General features: G+C 37.5%; 1 protein-coding gene across 1 annotated transcript; it reads right to left on the reverse strand.

The window, feature by feature from the left end:
• Window positions 1–9430: 9430 nt before the first annotated feature.
• Window positions 9431–15777, reverse strand: crip1 (cysteine-rich protein 1). Its single transcript, XM_022199186.2, has 5 exons — window positions 15615–15777; window positions 10748–10842; window positions 10451–10508; window positions 10033–10077; window positions 9431–9912 (listed from the first exon to the last, which is right to left on the reverse strand). The coding sequence occupies exons 1-4, from the start codon at window positions 15652–15654 to the stop codon at window positions 10040–10042; spliced, it is 231 nt and encodes a 76-aa protein (XP_022054878.1). The 5' UTR covers window positions 15655–15777; the 3' UTR covers window positions 9431–9912; window positions 10033–10039.
• Window positions 15778–18393: the final 2616 nt, after the last annotated feature.

Here is an 18393-nt window from a genome sequence, read left to right on the forward strand (position 1 = left end):
TACTGTAGCAATAAAATACAATAAAAACTGGCAAAAATGCATCAAATATATGTAAAAAATAATGAAATTTTTAGTTGAAATAAACAGTAAAATGCATTAATTTGATCTTTGCACATTGTAAAAGAACAAATTACTATTTTTAAAAATACATTTATATTTTTTAATGTGAACTTTATGTCCACTTTTGGCCTGTTTTCTTTATAGTCAGCAAGAAAACAATATATTTTCTTTAATTCTTTAATGTATATTATCTAAAATGTAACCAAACAGATTTACCATTTTTCAACTCTTAATTTACATAATGTTTCTTCTGGCAAATATTTGTGAAATAATATTTTCAGCAGACTTAAATACAGTAAAAATTGTGTAATTTTACATTTGAATCTTAAAGGCAGAAAAATTACAGAACAAATTGCTTTTTATTATAAATATGTAAATTATTACTCTTCCTTGTGGTTTTGTTTCTTATCTATAATCTAACAAAATGGGGATCAATGTGTAAAATAGGAGTAAAAAATATTTGTCACATTTTTCTTTCAAATTAGAGAAGATATCTGTAAAATATCAGCACTTTAGCTAATTTAAATGCAGTAAAATTATTGCAACTTACAGCTGAATATTATAAAAGATAAAAGTACAATTTGTACAATCCAGATTTTTGATGTTATCTAGAATTTTTCTATTTATTTTTAATGCTCCCCCCCCCCAATAACATGTAAATTATGACCTTTTTTTTTATGTTTTTTTCTAGTTATCTGGAAATGAGCATAATAAAGAGAATCTGCAGAAAAAACAGTAAATTTGAAAAAGAAAACTACATTTTTTTTTACAGTGTATGAACTTTTAAAGAGTGAAAGAAGGTTGCAGACGGAGAAAAACAGACTAAACTGCTGTTGGTGTTCCAGGTTTAAATGTAGTCTTATTGGGAGGCCGTCGTTACTGCAGCAGCTGGACGCCTTGTTGGAAGAGAGTCGTGTTTACCAGACTCTTGCCCTTTGGCTTTACCAGGAAAAACAACATGACTTCTGCACTTTTTCATTTCAAAGATCCAGACCTGAGCTCAGAGGTCTTCCCGTCTCATTATCTACCCCAGCGCTGAGGCTTCCTCCTGGGCTCGGGGAAGCTGATGTTTCCCCCCGTTCTGCATGCGTTTTACTGGCTGCCATACAAACGCTCATGGCAGCAGCTCATCTTTTCTGCACTCACTCTGGTTCCTTATTAGCAATTACAACGCCAGAGGGTCTATTTGTACACGGAGCGCTGCGCTGGAGACAGATACATCCAGCAGCACTAATCAGCCCAATCCTGGTAAACGAGACGGGGAGGAGGTGAGGAGCAATGTAAGAGGATGGAGTTGGGGAGCCTAAAGCAAAGGAGGCAGCAGGGGAAGAGGAGAGGGATTAGGGGAGTATCTGAGACAGTCATACATATTCAGTTACACAAACGAGGACCAGATTCTTCTCTCCAACCACCACAACGCCTGACCGGTCACCCGCCACGAAGGCTGGAGGAGGATCTGAATAGAAATGTTCAGGAAGACTCCAACAGGCCGCTGGGGGAAGCTTCACAGAGCTCCCAGAGATACCATTTGTCAAGACGAGGTTATGCGAGGCGTGTAACAGAGATTTCACACGCTGCACTTTATTTGGCTCGAGTGAGACCTGTGAAGAGGATAGAAATGTGGAGGACTGTGTTACTGAAGTCAGGGGAAAATACGAGGAGTTCTGCTCCAGTTTTTGGAAGATAAAATGCAGCTTTGTACTGTTTGAGATGCTGTATCTAACAGAATGTTTCAGCATTTTGGAAATAAACTTTTTTTTTTATTGAACTACAAGCAGCAGCTAGTTGGGCTTGTTAAAGACTAGAAACAAAGCTAAACTCGAAGCCTAGCTAAAGGTTCCACAAGAGCATATATGATGTAAATTTCATCATCTGCCCAAGTCCACTAGAGTCCGCTTGGACTCCTCTGCGAATGACTGCATGCAGAGTTTGAATTGAGGAGACTCTCTCATCCACACTTTTATAATTCAACATTAAAAAGTTGAACTTCAAGTAGTTGCTGCTGGACTCTGAGGTACTTTGATTTGTGTATGTTTTTTGTCCCTAAACACAGTGGAAGTTCTAAATTCTCCAGATATCCCGTGCGGTATTCACCCACTGCACTCACATCAGGAATATTCATGCAACTAACTGCTATATCCTGCAGAAAGTGGACAGTCAAAGCCTTTTAGAAACATTTATAGGAGCCCAGCCAAAAGTTTGGACACACTTTCTCATTGAAATGAATGAGAAAGTGTGTCCAAAGTGTTTCTGAATGCAGTATGAGGGTAATGCTTCATAGACAGACGCCTACCTGTTGTAGATCAATAGAAACTACATAAAGGTGCAAAATGTGTGGAGAGCTAGTAGTTTACTGCTGCTCGGTGTAGCTCAATAAAAAAAGTTTGTTTGTCAAAATGTTAAGCTATTCTGTTAAAGATCCATCAGATGGTGCACAAACAGCAGGAAGTTCTAAATTCTCCAGAAGTCCTGTGCTATGTTCACCTAGTGTGCTCGGTAATGTTCATTCAGCCAAATCTGAAGCTAGCTGCCCTGTGAAAGGTGCAAAGTCAGAGACAACTTTTCAGGAAAACCATGGGAGGGTTTCACATTCAAGACGAGGGGCAGCGTGACTGTTTTTGTCACAAACCACCCCCTATGTTAGCGTGACGTAGCTTTAAGTAACTTGTTGCTTGTTTGTTTGAGGTTTTTAGCCTTTATGCTAAGCTAGCAGGGGTTTTTTGTCTGTGGCTGTTATATTTACTAGACATCTCTGCTCACTGACCTCTTTACAAGAAAAAAACAGCTAAACTATCATTTGCATTGCATTAATTTTTAGCATTTCCCATTGGAAGTAAAGCAATAAGCAGTTTGGCCAAAGATATGTTTCAATCTCATGTTGTTTTGTTTAGATAATCTCAAGCCAAAAAGCCTTTTTTAATCATCTTAACTCCTTTAAGGTGTTGAAAGCCCTGGTTTGAAGGTTTTTAAACAATAACTGCGTCTCAGTTTCAGCCGTTTTTCTTTTAAACATGGAAGTAATCAGCACATTGCAAAAAACTACAAACCTCGGCTGAACTGCTGCCATCAGAGCTCTAATGGAAAGACGTGAACAACTCTCCTGATGTTTGTATTAAGAGTTGGTGGTAATTATTATAGGGGATCACTTTTTAAGTGAGTGAAAAGTATATGGCTGATTTCCTGTTCACATCTTCACGCTAACAGGTTTAGCAGCCGGCTGGAAATTTTGCCACATGTTCGCACACAGAGTGTAAAGATTATTTTCACAAACACTCGCTTTTAATTTCTTAAGTGGTCCGGCCTTGTAGGAAAAACAGATGTTAGCCATAACATCAGCATGTTGGCAGAGGCGTTGGTATATAAACTGACAGGCTTCATTTTATAGCTTCCATGGCTTCACACATCTGATACAGTTTAACATATTCACTGTTACGCTCAAGGATGTGAAATATCCTTCCTATAATTCAGTTGTGTTCTCTCACGTATTGTCTAATTTTACCAAGAGGGACTTAAGGAACATCCTGCCATAAAACCAGGAAGACCTGATACGCTATGGAAATCTTAATGATGGAGGTTTTATGGTGTCTGTAGATCCTCCGTTTCATGTTCAGGCAGCGTCTACTGGAGGAATTTACTTCAGAGCAAATCTGGAATAGTTAGATTTTACGGATTTTTTTTTTTTAAATAGATTTTATTTTATTGCTTTCTGGTACTTGACAGATATAGTCGAGATGTAAAATCTTTACTATAGTACATCAATAATAATATTCCAATAATAAAACAGACTTTTGCAGTGATTTTTACAGTTTTTACTTGCATAAAGCGTTTGAATGTGTAATATTTAACCTCTGTTTTGCCGTAATTGGTTGCGTAGCTCAAGAAATGCATGTTTGTCTTTGGTGAAGGCTACAATAGCTCAACAAAAAAATGGAAGGAAAACCATGAAATTTGGTGCAGAGAATGAATCTTGATGATATTTAATGGTTTTTCTGACCTTTCACAGAGCGCCACCATCTGGTTAAAGGTTTTAATTTGACGAATCCTTTGGTTTAGGATGAAATACCTGCAAAACTAAATAAACATAGCGCCTGATGAACCATGAATGGATTGGGAAGCAATTGGTCCTTAGGCACAGTTGTGTTTTGCAGCTCATGTTAATTTTATGGTGATTTCTTTTGGTCCAATTTTAGTTATTTTTTCAAATGCAATTTTTTGCAATTTCTATGGTTCTTCTTTTGGTCCTGCTTTGGTCGTTTTAATGCTTCATTTTGATCATTTCATGTCTTGTCTTGGGCATTTTGTTTCTATATATGATTCTGTTTTTGTCCCTTTTTGGTCATTTTGTGTCTTATTGTGATTGTGTTGCATCTCTTTATGCCTGTTTGTGTTTGATTTTGGTCATTTTCTGTTTGATCGATCATATTGTGCATTTTTGTGTGTTTATGGCTGTCTTTTTTTTTTGGTCATTTTGACGTCTCAGTTTGATTGTTTTGTGTCTCTTATTGGTGATTTTGTGTCTTTGTGATCATTTTAAATCGTTTTATGGTTGTGTAATTCCATTTTTGGACATTTTTTGGTCTCATTTGCATCATTTTATGTTTGATTTTATGTCACATTTTGTGTTTCCTATTGCTAATTTTATCTCTTTGAATTCAATTTCTGTTTAGGCCATTTAGTGCCAGTTTTCAATCTTTATCTTCATGGTAGCTTTGATTTAAATTTTGGTCATTTTATGTCGTATTTTCGTCTTTTTTTTTTTTTTTTTGCCCCATCTAGTTGTAGGTTGGGCTTGGTTTTGGTCTTTGTGGATCACATTTTGATAGTTTTGTGTCTCATTTTGTCTCTTTGTGGTCATTTTGCATTTCTCTATGGCTTTTATGGACCCATTTTGGTAATTTTTGTGTCTCATTTTAATCATTTTGCAACACTTTATGGTAATTTATAGTTGATTTTTGCGCTTTGTGTCGCATTATAGTCTGTTTGTGATCATTTTACATTTTTTATTATTATTTTTTGTGTCATTGTCGTTATTTTGTGTTAAGAAGTCACAGTATCGGTTGATTTTCATAGTATCATGTCTGTAGCATGTTGTGAAGTGTTTAAAAAGCTTCATCTTTCTAATCATCAACCCTGACAATACAGTGTTAACAAATTTATGAACTACAAGAGTCACTACAGTGCATCTTTGCCTCACTGCCTCAGCTGGTTTAATATTGGTTCCATTCCCTTAATGAGCTGTAACATCTGGAATCCCCACTGAGCTGATCTCTGCCTGCTTTGCATCACAGCTGATGATCATCAAAACTACAAAAATGTCCACATGTGGTAAATACTGATTGTCAGTTTGTCCACGAAGATGTATTTTTTTATTCTACCACCAGGAGTCGCCAAAGTCAGTTTCAAGGCCAACAAAGCTGAGTTTCAAAAAACGGTGATGTTGAAATTCAAAAGTTGGAAACTTCTAACTCTACGTTTTTCTTGTATTGATTATTTGGAACCTCTGTTTGGCCTTTTTGCATCATTTTTGGCTTGCTTTTCATCTCATTTTGATAATTTTTTTGTGTTATTTTGCATCACTTTGTGGTCTTTTGCAGTTGATTTTAGTCATTTTGTCTCCCATGTTGGCAATTTTATGTCTGTTTTTAGTCTTTTTTTTTTTTTATCTTTGTGGTTTGTATTTCATTTTGGTCCAGTTTCTCATATGGATAACTCATTGTCTCTTTATGGTCATTTTGGATCTCTTTGTGGGTGTTTTTTGTCCTAACTTGATCATTTTTTATCTCAGTGGGGATGTTTGTAATCAATTTGGTCATTTTGTTCCTCTTTGTGGTCATTTTGCATCTCTTTATTGTTGCTTTTGTTCCATTTTCACCATTTTCCAACTCTTTCTGATTGTTTGCAATTGATTTAGGACATTTAGTGTCTTTTGTGCAGTAATGTGCCTGCTTGTTGTCATGTTGCATCTCTTTATGGTTGTTTTTGTCTTATTTTGATTGATTTGCATCTCTTTGTGCTTGTCTCCAGTTTGTCTTGATTATTTTTCTTCCTGTTTCAGGTCATTTGCATTTATTCATATTAGTTTGTTTCCCTTTTTGATCAACTTGTGCATGTCTTTGTGGTTGCTTGTTAGATTTTGGTCCTCTTATGTCACTTTTTGGTAGCTTTCTGTCTCGTGTTGTTTATTTTTGGCCTCATAAAGCTCATTGTGCACAACTTTGTAGTTGATTTTTGGTTGGTTGGATGCAGAATTTACTCTCATTAAGTACCACAACTTTACTCTCTTGAAATGTTAAATGATTCAGACTAAACCACAGCCCATGCTCAGCCTCCACACCCTCTACTGTCCACAGGACTTTTTAGCAGAATGAATCCATTTATCAGAAGGTCTGAGGAATCCTGCCCACCCAGGTCTAAGTGCATATGACTTATGATAGCTGGCAGACATCCCTTAATAGGTTCACGGGTGTAATTTTACAGCCTCATGAACGAAAGCCTTCGATTCACGCTGACAAAGCACGTCTTCGTTGGCAAATTGTTCCTGCTTCCTTCCCCTCCAACGTGACGGAGGGAAAACAGCAACACTTCACTTTAAGTGCAGCGTAAGTCAACATAAGCGCTTTATACACGGCCTCCCCGCCTGCATCATGCTTTCATTATGAGCATGTCAGGAAATTATCCTCGGTTTTATACATGAGGCCTCAACATCATGAATCTAGTATGTGGAGTGAGGGAGCCAGGAATATATCTGGCTTCTTCTTCTTCACTGAGTGCATTTTCCAGTGTCCTTGGTGCAATAATGCTGACATTCAAAACAAAACATCCTCTTATCTGCTTCTCCATCAAGCTGTGAACCACTTCAGGTTTCACACAAACATCTGGATGCATCACCATGACAACGAAGGTGCAGTGTTTCCCCCTGCACTGAGCCGACAGAGGTATTTGCAAGGAAAATATGAAAATTGTTAGAATCAGAGGAGGAATCTAAACACGCTCAACCACACCAAGACAAAACTGAGCAGAATATTTAAACACAGGAAACCACTTTGGATCAGTTCATTCCCCCAAACACAGGATTATTTTACAGTCTTTTATTCTGTGTGTAAATGAGGCAACAGCACATTAGTCCTCTTATAGCTTTAAACTGGCTTCCAGTTATGTATAGACTTTAAAGTGCTGCTGCAAACATGCTGGATCCTAAATAAGCTTTTTTTTTTGTATAGTCGTGAGGAAACAAAATCTTTAGGTCTTTAGCTTGCCGCTTAATATTATGGTGCACATGACTTCTGTCAGCTTCTCGATAAACTGTCAAACTGAAACTAAAACTCTGTTAATGTTGCTGGGTTTTGTCTCATTGCTCAAATTTTTCTACTGGAACTGAGGCACTCTACAGCTGCATTTGTTGTTTTTCATCCTTTTGTGTTTTATTTGAATCCTATTTTGAATCTCAGGTTATTTTTCTCGTGTTTGAAAGGTGCTATTGAAATAAACTGTCCACTACGTCTTCAACTGCGATAAATATGTTACGTTTAGTTTAAACCATGCATACCTTTACTATATTGTTGTTTTTACAGTTGTTGTTTTGTTTTTTTTTAAATCGTAAAAACTGTAGGAGAAGAACTTTTTGAAATTTTGCTCCACCTATTTGAATGGATTTTCAGTGATCTTTAAACTACAACTATTAGGTAACGGCAGATTTTTGCAGCTATACAGCTATATTTATGTATATACAGTATTTGTTGGTTTAGATTGTACACATGCTGAGACTGAAGAAAGTTTTGACTTGATTCTGGTGCGAGAGGAAAAAGGTGACTACAGTTGATCCTAAAGGTGTAATGGAACCAAATTTGGGACTTTCTGTCCACAAATGTGAACCTGATGGGAATCTATCTGCTATGGTAATGCTAATAACCATGAAAGTTAATCAGATTCCACTGCAGTTCATCGAGCAGTTGAGATATTTCACTGTGAACTGACTGATTTTAGACTGTAAATGATCATTACAGCAGCAAAGAGTTCTGAGGAAAAGGGTGCAAGGAGAAATAAAAGCTTGTAACACGGACCTCTTTCATAATATATGAACAAGCTGGTTTTACTTTGCATTTCAACCCTTTTTGGGAAGAAGCTGAAATATGTTTCAGCGCCAAACATCCTCTGCATGTTTTACATCAGCGGCCTCGTTGTCTGTGGCCTTGGTGGAGTCTTTTCCTGCGACAGCGAGCGCCTTTGTTGCAGAAAAAAAGGGTGACAGCCAGACGGACGGGCACTCTGCATGTCTGTTGGGGCTTGTTTGTGTCTGTTGCCGTAGCAACTGGCAGGCTGTGATGGCAAAGCGCTGGTGGAGGCGGCGGCTGCTACGTGATTCACGGACACTGAGGGCGGCCGAGCGGAGAGAAAGACTGGAAACAAGATCCCCCAAAAAGAAGCAGAGGAAGCATCTGCCCAGGGCCGGCCTCAGCTGTGCTGCTACCCACAATGCATCAGCGTCAGAAGGGTTCTGACTTTAAATAATCTCACCACAAGGTCAATTTAGTAGCTGTTCTGGAGCTGCATCATTTAATCCTCCCAGTCTTTCCCTTCTAAGGACAGTGTGTCCTCATGTACAGAAAAAAGTTGGCCTTAAATACGATGTAGTTATTACAGGTTATTAATTAACTTTTATGTGAGGTAATAACTGATTTCGGTTGGATTGAGGTACATGGAGGTGAGGTTTTTATTAATTTATGGGGCCTGTTTGCACTGATGTAGCTCTGCTTAATCTGCAGGTCATATATTTGGATACTGCTGGAAATCATCCCATTAACATCTCATCTTGTAGATTAATTTGTATTTGCAGTGACAAATGTTGCCGCATATTTTTCAAACTGCATTCTTTCGTTGCTGAGAAACACAGTGGACACCTTTATGTACTTGCAAAGATAGTCTAATAACTCTGATAGAAAGCTCCTTAATATTGAACTTTATGAGATCATTATACGAATAATTACGACTGTATGTGGCTTGTGATTAAGTGGATTGATTGTGATTTTTATATTACTCTGAGTTGGGACAGTTTCACAACTTTGGAGCTCTTAAAATGTTATATTACTGCAAAAAAAATGCACAATTGGAAATATATATGAGCTTTTTAAAGCAAGTCTTGACAGGTTAGAGAACAAACACTGATTAGGTCATCAGTTTAAAGAATTCGTGCAAAAAAAAATGTCAGCCACACTGTAAATGTGGTTTAGTTGAGGTAGAAGTAGTGCATTTGTGTTGGGATTTAAATGGATTAGAGGATGTAATTTCAAGCACTCAACTAAAAGCACCAATTGAAGTTATTTTCATACAGAAATCCTGCAAGGAGACAGCAAATAAGTAAAAGAAACGCCACTCGTCATACAAAGCATTTAATCAGACTGTCCACATTAATATCATGATGAGATTTGAGGACAACCACTTCATAGTGGGAATACAAAATCAGAAAAAACACAAGTGAAGAGTTCATTTGCAAAAACAGGTAACTCCATTTTCAGAAAACTCATTTTTTTATTGTTTACTTGAGATAATAATAATAATAATGCTAATAATTTATTTTTTCTCTATTTTGTCATGTATTTTTCTACTGATTCAAATCCACTCAACTTCAGTTTGATCGATATTATCTCAAGTAAACAATAATAAAAAAAAATTTCTGAAAATGTATCAAAACGGAGTTATCTGTTTTTGCAAATGAACTCTTCAAGTCCATAAAATAAAAGCACAGGTGCACAAAGTGTTTCCTCTGGATGAGAGCACAGTTGGTTTTTATTGTGACTTCTGAACAAGCTTCCATCTAGTTTCCAGGGAACAGTTTTTACTTCAGGGCCCCTGAACCTGCAGACGAAGCAGAAAAGACAGACATCAGATGGTGTCAAGTTTGGTGATTTGGTTACAGACAAGGTTGATGCAAATGGCATGAAAATGTGACAAGGTAAGCAAATGTGTGCACAATACCTTTCTATTAATATGTGTGACTTTCAGTTCCGCCACGTCCGAATCCTGGCAAGAAGAAAAAACACATATGTTTCAGCATATGATCTGTGGAGATGAACATTTACTACTGGAACATGGGTAAGAGCTGTTACTATCACACTTACTCTTACATTTAGAGTCATAATCAGTGTGTGAGTTTATCAGGTGATAACGTGATTTGATAACATTTACAGCCTCAACACCACCAGATCCAAAACACTGTCCTCATTCAGGGCATTCTCATCTGAGACAAAGTCTTTGGATCAAAGTTTACTGAAGCGGCAAGAAGTCTGTCCTTGACTTTATTTTTTTCAGAGCAGTTAAGTTTTTTTGATGTTGTGATTGTGGCACTTGGAGATCAGAGTGATTTTATTTGCCGTGTCACAAGGATTATGCTCACCATGAGGTCCAAACATTGCACCGTAGCAGGGCTTGTGACAGTATGGCTTTCCTTCATGCTGGAAGAGGCAAAGTTGTGGAACAGATGTGTTAAAAAAAAGGAGATTAATTAGCTTTTTGGAGTTTTTGGAGTGTTATTTTGGAAAACCTCTACAAAATTTGCTAAAAATGCACATAATTGTCATGTTATCTTTGCGTTTTATCCTGGGTTTCCGGTTCAACTCATGTTTATTCAAAGCCTGTGTGCATTATTTAAAATTTTAAGATCTATTATTGTGTTGTTGTTGCGATGTCTCACCTCTGCATGTGAGCCAGATGACAGCGTCTTTCCGCACTTCTCGCATTTCAGACATGGCCTGTGCCAGTCCTTTCCCAGTGATGTCACCCTCTCAGCTGCAAAACACAAGAACAAAAGACAAAATGAACAACTTCCACCACAAATACAGACAAAATCATGCAGAGGGGAGGAGATGGAAGCATCGCAAGGTCGCGCATGGGTTAGGTTAGCTCATCACGCTGGGAATTTTAGTCAAATAGCCATAACAAACCAATCTGATGTCCTCCTTCGAGATAAGTTTGAGGACATTATTGGGTGCGGTCTCGAGGGGGGAAAAAGAACCGACTGTCCCTGAGGAATCTGGCCATCCTCGCGCCTCATAAACTCTGATAAAGACGTCTTTATCTGTGAGGGTTTATCTGCACAAACACCCATCAGGAGGATCGTAAAAGTGGGAGGGAAACCTAGTTTAACTGTCTTGTGGTTCACACATGTGAGGCTGAGGCGACTTTTGAGACCCGTCACATTATGATGATGAGGTCAAGAATCAGAGGCGTCCGTAACCAAGAAATGCCGAAAAATGGAGAAGTGTTATCAGGAAATGTACGGTGTGATGCAACTGAGGAGAACATGATTAACATCTGCAGACTTTCTGAAAACATTGAAGAAAGGCAGGCGTGAGAGGAGATGTATGCAGGAATGAAAACAATCTGGTTTCAGGTGAAGCCTCTAATCTCTGAATGTACCCAAAATATCCGGACATGACATATTTCCTTCCTAAAAATAGCCCGATGTGCCCTGAGATTATGCAAGCAGCAGCGGAAACAGTGAAAGTGCTTCAGGGTGGGGTCAATCTCTCAGGCCAGCTCCATGAAAACAGTTCAGCTGACTGCGGTGGTGCTTGGAAAAACTCTGATCTGAAATAATCACTGTACTTAACTACAAATAACAAACCGGTGGACTGAGCAAACACTGGCCTGCGGGACCGTCCATCTTAATCAGCTGTAATGATGTATGTGCAGATCTGATGACGTTTGCTTTTGTGCACGAATTTTATTTATTTCACCTGATAATATGAGAAGTGGGGTGTGACAGGAGGAAGAATAATCCGGTCTGCTTTCTGCGTTAGCTCTGGCTGTCTGGAAGCAGTCCAGAATACACAAACACACACATCTGAATGGAAAAACACACTACCAGAGGAAATTGTAGAAGAATTCACTTCATTCCATCCCAAAAAAGGTTCATGGAGAACTATTAAAGAGGCTAAGAGCATAATTTCAAGTATTAAGAATGAAGCTCCTTTCTACATTTAGTTATGGAGGTATGCAGATTTGTTTAGTTGCAGAGTTAGATGAGAGGTTGAGTCATTTTGTGTATTGTTATATAATCCATAGTTCATTTGCAATTCAAAACCAGAAAAAAAGATATTTCTCTTCTTTGTTTTTAAAACCAGATGCAACTGTTGGTCCATCTGTTATTATTTTTATTTCTTAGATAGATAGGCCTACAAATACTATATTAGGATGTTTTTTAATGTTCTTTTCCCTTAGACGTTTAGACAAAAGGACCAAAATTGTTTTTCTCCAACTAGGGTTAGCCACAAAATTTATGTTTTTGGGTTTCTAAAGAGAAATGAAATAAAGGAATAGCTAGAAAACAAAAATGGTCTGTGTTTGATTCATTTGTCAAATAATTTTTTTTTTAAGTTTCAGGTTTTGAAACGAAAAACAATACATTTCTTTGGTTTTTGAATGACAAATGAATTGCATACTAGCCTGTCCAATAATACCAAGACCAATTTAGCTTAGCATTAAGATTAAACACCGTTATTACCTTTCGACAAACTGACATTACACAAACGGCTAACCGTGATTCAGCCGTTTTCGGTTTTGATGATAAGCTAGCTTAATGTGACGCATTATATTTAAGTAAAATAGCTCTTCATTTTTTGAATATGGTTAGCTAATTTCTTTCAGAACGTTAAGTCAGACCGTTGAAGCCACTCTCATATCTTTAGAGTGAATGTGATGCTCTCGTGTGAACAGTTGATTAGCTTAGCATTAGTAAGACAAAACAGCTAGCTTGCCTCTGTCAAACCAACACTGTTCAAGCTCAGTCAATAAAAGAATAGTTTGACATTCAGTTAAACTCATTTGATTTGTTGTGGAGATGTAGATGAGTAGATTGATTTCATACTTGACTGTATGAAATGTTAGCTTAGCTTGGCATAAAGCCTGGAAACAGGAAAACGGCTAGCCTAGCTTTTTCCAGAGGCAATGAAATCCACTTACGAGTGTCTCTAAAGACAAATAAATGAGGATTTCTCTCCATTTTGGGTGTTTTAAACAAAGAGCATTCAATAGCAAGCTTTGAAGGTGCTAGTAGGCAAGTTTTGTTACATTTTGACCTGCTAAAGCTGAGCTAACTAGATGTAGCTGTAGCTGTTACATTAAGCTTCTGGAAGGATATGAAAGTGTTTTCATTTGTCTACGCTAAATCTGGACCAGAACTCACAATTCCAAAAATAGTCTAACTGTTTCTTTGAGGTTGATGAACTTGAGGTTTTGAGTTATTAAAGATATTAATCTAGATAAATGCTGCCTGTGGGAACATATGGAGGAACTTGTCTGTGGATTCTCCATCATTTAGCTGCTGTCCATGCCCTAATCTCTATACGGCAAAACCAGCTGCAGCATGAAGCACGAACGTCTGTAGAGTTTCCAACAAGAAGAAAGTATTCTGTTTTGTTTTTTTTTTCTTTTTGTAAATGGACCTCCATCAGTCATGCAGGCAGTGGTAGCCTGATTGTTTCCATCTGAGAGCCTAGTAACATGAAGATGGATGAGCAGTGTAAGAAAAAGATGGGAGGATCATCGACTGCAGAGTGAAGGAGTGAGACTTGGAGTTTACAGAGGAGGTGGGAGGTGAGGAATTGACAATACAAGATTGTGCATCTGTAAAAAATAGAATACAAAGCTTTGTTTTAGGCCACTTTGAAAGTGAATGCCCTTTTATTCCTGCATGGAAAAAGCTTCGCTGGCTTGTTCTGGCTGAAACAAATTGGTTCGCTTGTATTGGCAAGAAGTGGACAGTTTATCCCTGACCAGGGAGAATGGAAAGGATGGTTCCCCAGTCACACAGTCCATTCATCTGACTGACAGTCCAAAGACTTGGCTTTGTATTCTGCTCTGGCCTCGTCCTCTAAAGCATCTCCCCAGAGAGAGTTTATCTGTTGCACTACTGAGCCGGAGACAATGTGGTAAATGGATTAAGATGCAAAAAAATTACATTTTTTCCTCCCAGGATGCTGTAATTGGCCCCCTGCTTCGACGGCGTTCCCATGAGACGAAGCTACGAGATCACGCCGGTGTATTTCAGCAGGGGGAAGAAACCTGCTGCTTCCTCTGCTCGGTCTAGAAATTACTCACGAAGCCTCATCAGTCATCATCAGGAAGGACTATTCAAGTCCTACTGGGAGCGAAGATCTGAGACTCCAAAGTGACACGATAACAAGAAAGCTTGTAGAGAGCAGTGACCTGTAGAGGCTGCAACGCATTAATCTGCAGAAATGCACACATACGGGAAACATGGGCGCAGATTGAGTGCAAGTAAGCACATTAAATAGAGAAATGGAAAGCAACCAAACACAGTTACTGCAGTATGTATGTTTATTATTGATTTCTGCTTCTATTTCAGAGTGAAATATTGTACTTTCTACTTCACAAGTATAATTTTATTGCATCTAAGATAAGGACTGGAGAACTGCTTACATGTTAGTGCCTGAATAATCATCAGTGGAGACAGAAGTAATCAGATTATTGACAAAAATAAAGGTAGAAGTGTAAAAAATACTCCATTACAAACAGATTTGTAAGATTCCTAATACGCAAATTGTACTTTAAGTTTAGTAAAGGTATTCTTTGTGCTTTAGTGGCTTCTGTACAGATTCAGATTGAGAGTCTTTGTGTGCAAGTAAGCTCATTAAATAAAGAGTTGGAAAGTAACTAAGTACAAGTACTGTACTTTGACAGAGTATATCCGTTTATTGCTGCTTTCTACTTGCATTTCATCATGAAATATTGCACTTTCTACTCCATTACTGCAATATTTTTTGCATTTTGGATTAAGATCGTAGTACTCCTTACATGTTAGTGCACTAATAATAATCATTGGAGGCAGAAGTAATCCGATTATTGACAAAAGTAAAGGTAGAAGTGTAAAAAAAAATACTTCATCACAAATATATATCCTGCATTTTGTAATTTTTTTAAGAGCAAAATGTACTTCTAGCTAAGCAGAAGTGCCGTTTGTGCAGGAATGGCTTCTGTAAATATGTACATTTCTATATTTTTGACTATGTGGAAGGCTAATAAGTACTTTCTGTTCCAGGATTGACACTTACAGTGCAATTTTGAGACACTTTTTCTTGTTTTTTCTGCAATTTTTTACTCTGCCAGGTTCCTTTACTTCGCATACAATGATTTTGCATTTTAAATATTATGGTGCATTATACATTTAGGCAAAATGTGCATTAATTACCTGTAAATTAATCAGTAATATTGATCCAATAATGCAGTAACATGATCTAATCTGCAGGATGCGTAGCTCAATACTCGGTTTTTACTTGTAATAGAGTATTTATACTTGCTACCACAATACTAACATGCATCAGTCATTATTTTCCCGAACTTCTCAGCAAGTTATTGAACGTTTGAATTGTGCAGTATTTAACTTTTTACAGACACGTGCCTGTCATTCTGTCACGCTGCTGGCTGACTTCCTCATTTGCACAGAAAAGCCGCCAGTTTCTACTAACGTGGAAACGCTCTCGATGCTCCTGCACGTAAATAGATGAGAGGAATTTGAAAACAACAAGAGCGCATCTTACCGAAGTAAACCTCCTTCTGGCACCTTGGGCACTTTGGCATCTTGTTTTGTGTCGTTAACGTGGAGAAGATAAAAGTATCCTGCAGCTGGTCCACCTGTTCTCTGACTGACCACGCCTCGCTGTGAGTGCAGATGTTGCTGCGTCCTGTATTTATAGCTCCGAGGAAATAGTTGAACTCAAACTTTTCTGTTTTTTTTCCCTTCCTGTAGTGGGAGAGGCCTGTTCAGTTATTCTGGGCTTCCTCCTCTTTTATTTTACCATATAAATACGGTTTTATGGGCCCTATAATAATAAAAAAAAAAGGATGTCCTTTTATTCTGAAACACATTAGTCACTCATATATACGCACTTCAGTGCAAATTTTAGGACTAATACTTGCATTTTCTGCTACTTACTTCAGTCCGCTGTATTAATTCCATTACTGTCGCTATTTGTAAACTATGATTTCCAAAGGAAATACTGTGATGAATTAGAGAATAAGCATCCTAAAAGGGCATAAAGCTGCCAAAGGTAGCTACACTTTCACCAAAATAAAGTACTTGCTAGGTAAAAATCCATTAATGATAATGATTTCGTAATGCACTGACATCCAAGTGTCCATTTTGCAATATATTTAGCATTTTTATTAAGTGTTATTCCTATATTTCTACTCTTACAGCCATTAATTTTGGATTAAGAACCACTTTGCTTCCCAAACAAACCTTCCAAAGCATCACAAGATGTTTATAATTCCAGAACATATGAGAAACGTGTTTTTTTAAATATGCATTTCTCTTATTTTTGCAAACATCTTGATTTCTTTACCCCATGCACCACCCTCCAGGCTTATAAAACTATAGATATAAAAAAAAGGTGGAGATCAAATGTGCTTAAGTTACAACCTTTAATGAGGGTTTAGGGGTTGACTTTGCTCTGTCACCAAGGACATGTTAATATAAATGACATTGTACAATAAAATCAGGATACAGGGGATTTAAAATCATGTTTCATGACCTTGGCTAAAGTGCAGAGTGAATGCAAACTCCATGGAGCTGATAAGTAATCAGGGATGCACAGAGATGCGTTTTATACTCTGCTAGTCTACTAATTAAAAGACCTTTATGGAGCAAACTGAATTATTAATACTTTGCACAAAAAGTCTTTCTATTTAAGTTTAAACCCCTGTGGCAGCTTTATTTCTAACCAGCGCAGTGTTCAAAGCTGCTGCAGAATTCACCATAGAAATGAATACATATAAATAAAAATATTATCTTGCTAAATCAAAGTCAAGTTTTACTACTTCATTATTTATCTTCTTTATGATGAGAGTAAAGAGGTGTCACCACTGCTCTGTAATAAACCGACTTGACATGGAACTCCACCAATCTATTCACCGCTCAATGGCAGGTTAGCCCTCCTGATAAATAATCTTAGCCAAGGTGAATCAACAGAGCGGGCAGTGAGTGATCGCACACTTTTGTTCTGCTTGAAAAGCTTTGTGGAGTCACTGCAGGCTTCCTTTATATGTAGTTACAATGGCAAGAAAACGTAGGTGATCCCTTTGGATTTACCAGGATTAAGTGGTCAGAAAATATGATCCGATCTTCGTGTAAGTCACAAGTATAGAATATGTTTCAGCTAATAACACACAAACAGTTATGGTTTTTTTGCCTTTTTTTCTGGATTCACCCTTTAAACAACCACAGAGTTGGTGTTGAAAAAGAAGTGAATAGTTGGATTTAATATCAAGCATTTCAACACTCAGTTTGATTTTTGGACCATTTTTCCTCACAAGAATGCTTCAGCTCAGCCATATTCATTGAAAGTTGGGTATAAACAACTTTCTTGAAGTCATTCCACCACATTTTTTATTAGGCTACCACTGCGGTTGGTGCTTGATGTCATTCTATAGCAAGTTTACTTCAGTGCTTTGGGTCATTGTCCAACTTCTACTGATCTACAGGTGACAGCCAACCAGCCTGGCATCATCCTGTGAGATGCCTAAATTAGCTTAAATTTAAATTCAATAGCAGATAATATAGAATAATATAAGATAATAATGCCACTACCTCCATGCTTCACCATGAGGATGATGTCCCCATGTTGTTATGTGATGTCTTTTATAAATATATTCTACATAATACTGTGTGTTTTTCATAAACGGTTCAATCTTAGACCACAAAATATTGCACAGGAGCAAATTTCAGGTGTGTAGTGATATGTTTAAGAGGGGAGAAGTTAAAGCTGAAATAAATGGTGAAGAGCTACAAGTAGAGGATAAATGGTTGAACTAGAGAGACACAAATGATCAGATAATGTTTTATAGATAGCTTTTATGAACAGTTAAGACAGTTAAGTAAATGTTAAACAGTAGAAATAGTTTGGAAGCTACTGAAATACATAAACATGAGAAACAAAGGGTGAAAGTTGAAAAATCCTCCACTCAAAATGTAGTAGAGTCAATGCAAACCAAACCAGAAATTTACATTTGTATTTACATCACAATTCCACTGTATAAGCAACATTTAGTTTTTTTCTCTTTCGGGTTTTGCGTCTTTGGGTGGGTGGGCGATTTGTTTGTTTTCAAAAGCGCCACTGCACCACCTGCACCCCAGGCCACACTTTATTGACAAGAAGTTGTTGGGAAACGACAGAACAATATTCATTTTTACATAATTATTAGTGTTAAAAATTAATAAGTTCAAAAAGTTCAACTGGGAACAGGTGAATGTTGAATCCAGCAGAGTCGTAGCTGCTCTGCTGCTGGTTTGCTGTGCTGCAGGTTGACTTGTGATTATAG

This window comes from Acanthochromis polyacanthus, chromosome 1 (genome assembly GCF_021347895.1).
Source record: "Acanthochromis polyacanthus isolate Apoly-LR-REF ecotype Palm Island chromosome 1, KAUST_Apoly_ChrSc, whole genome shotgun sequence".
Lineage (NCBI taxonomy): Eukaryota > Metazoa > Chordata > Actinopteri > Pomacentridae > Acanthochromis > Acanthochromis polyacanthus.

Bases quoted from the DNA above. Each gene is read 5' to 3' on its own strand.
- crip1 (XM_022199186.2), bottom strand. From the start codon at position 15,654: ATGCCAAAGTGCCCAAGGTGCCAGAAGGAGGTTTACTTCG. The intron at 10,843-15,614 runs GTAAGATGCGCT...TGTGTTTTGCAG, and splicing joins CCAGAAGGAGGTTTACTTCG to CTGAGAGGGTGACATCACTG. The intron at 10,078-10,450 runs GTGAGCATAATC...TCTTCTTGCCAG, and splicing joins TGCAATGTTTGGACCTCATG to GATTCGGACGTGGCGGAACT.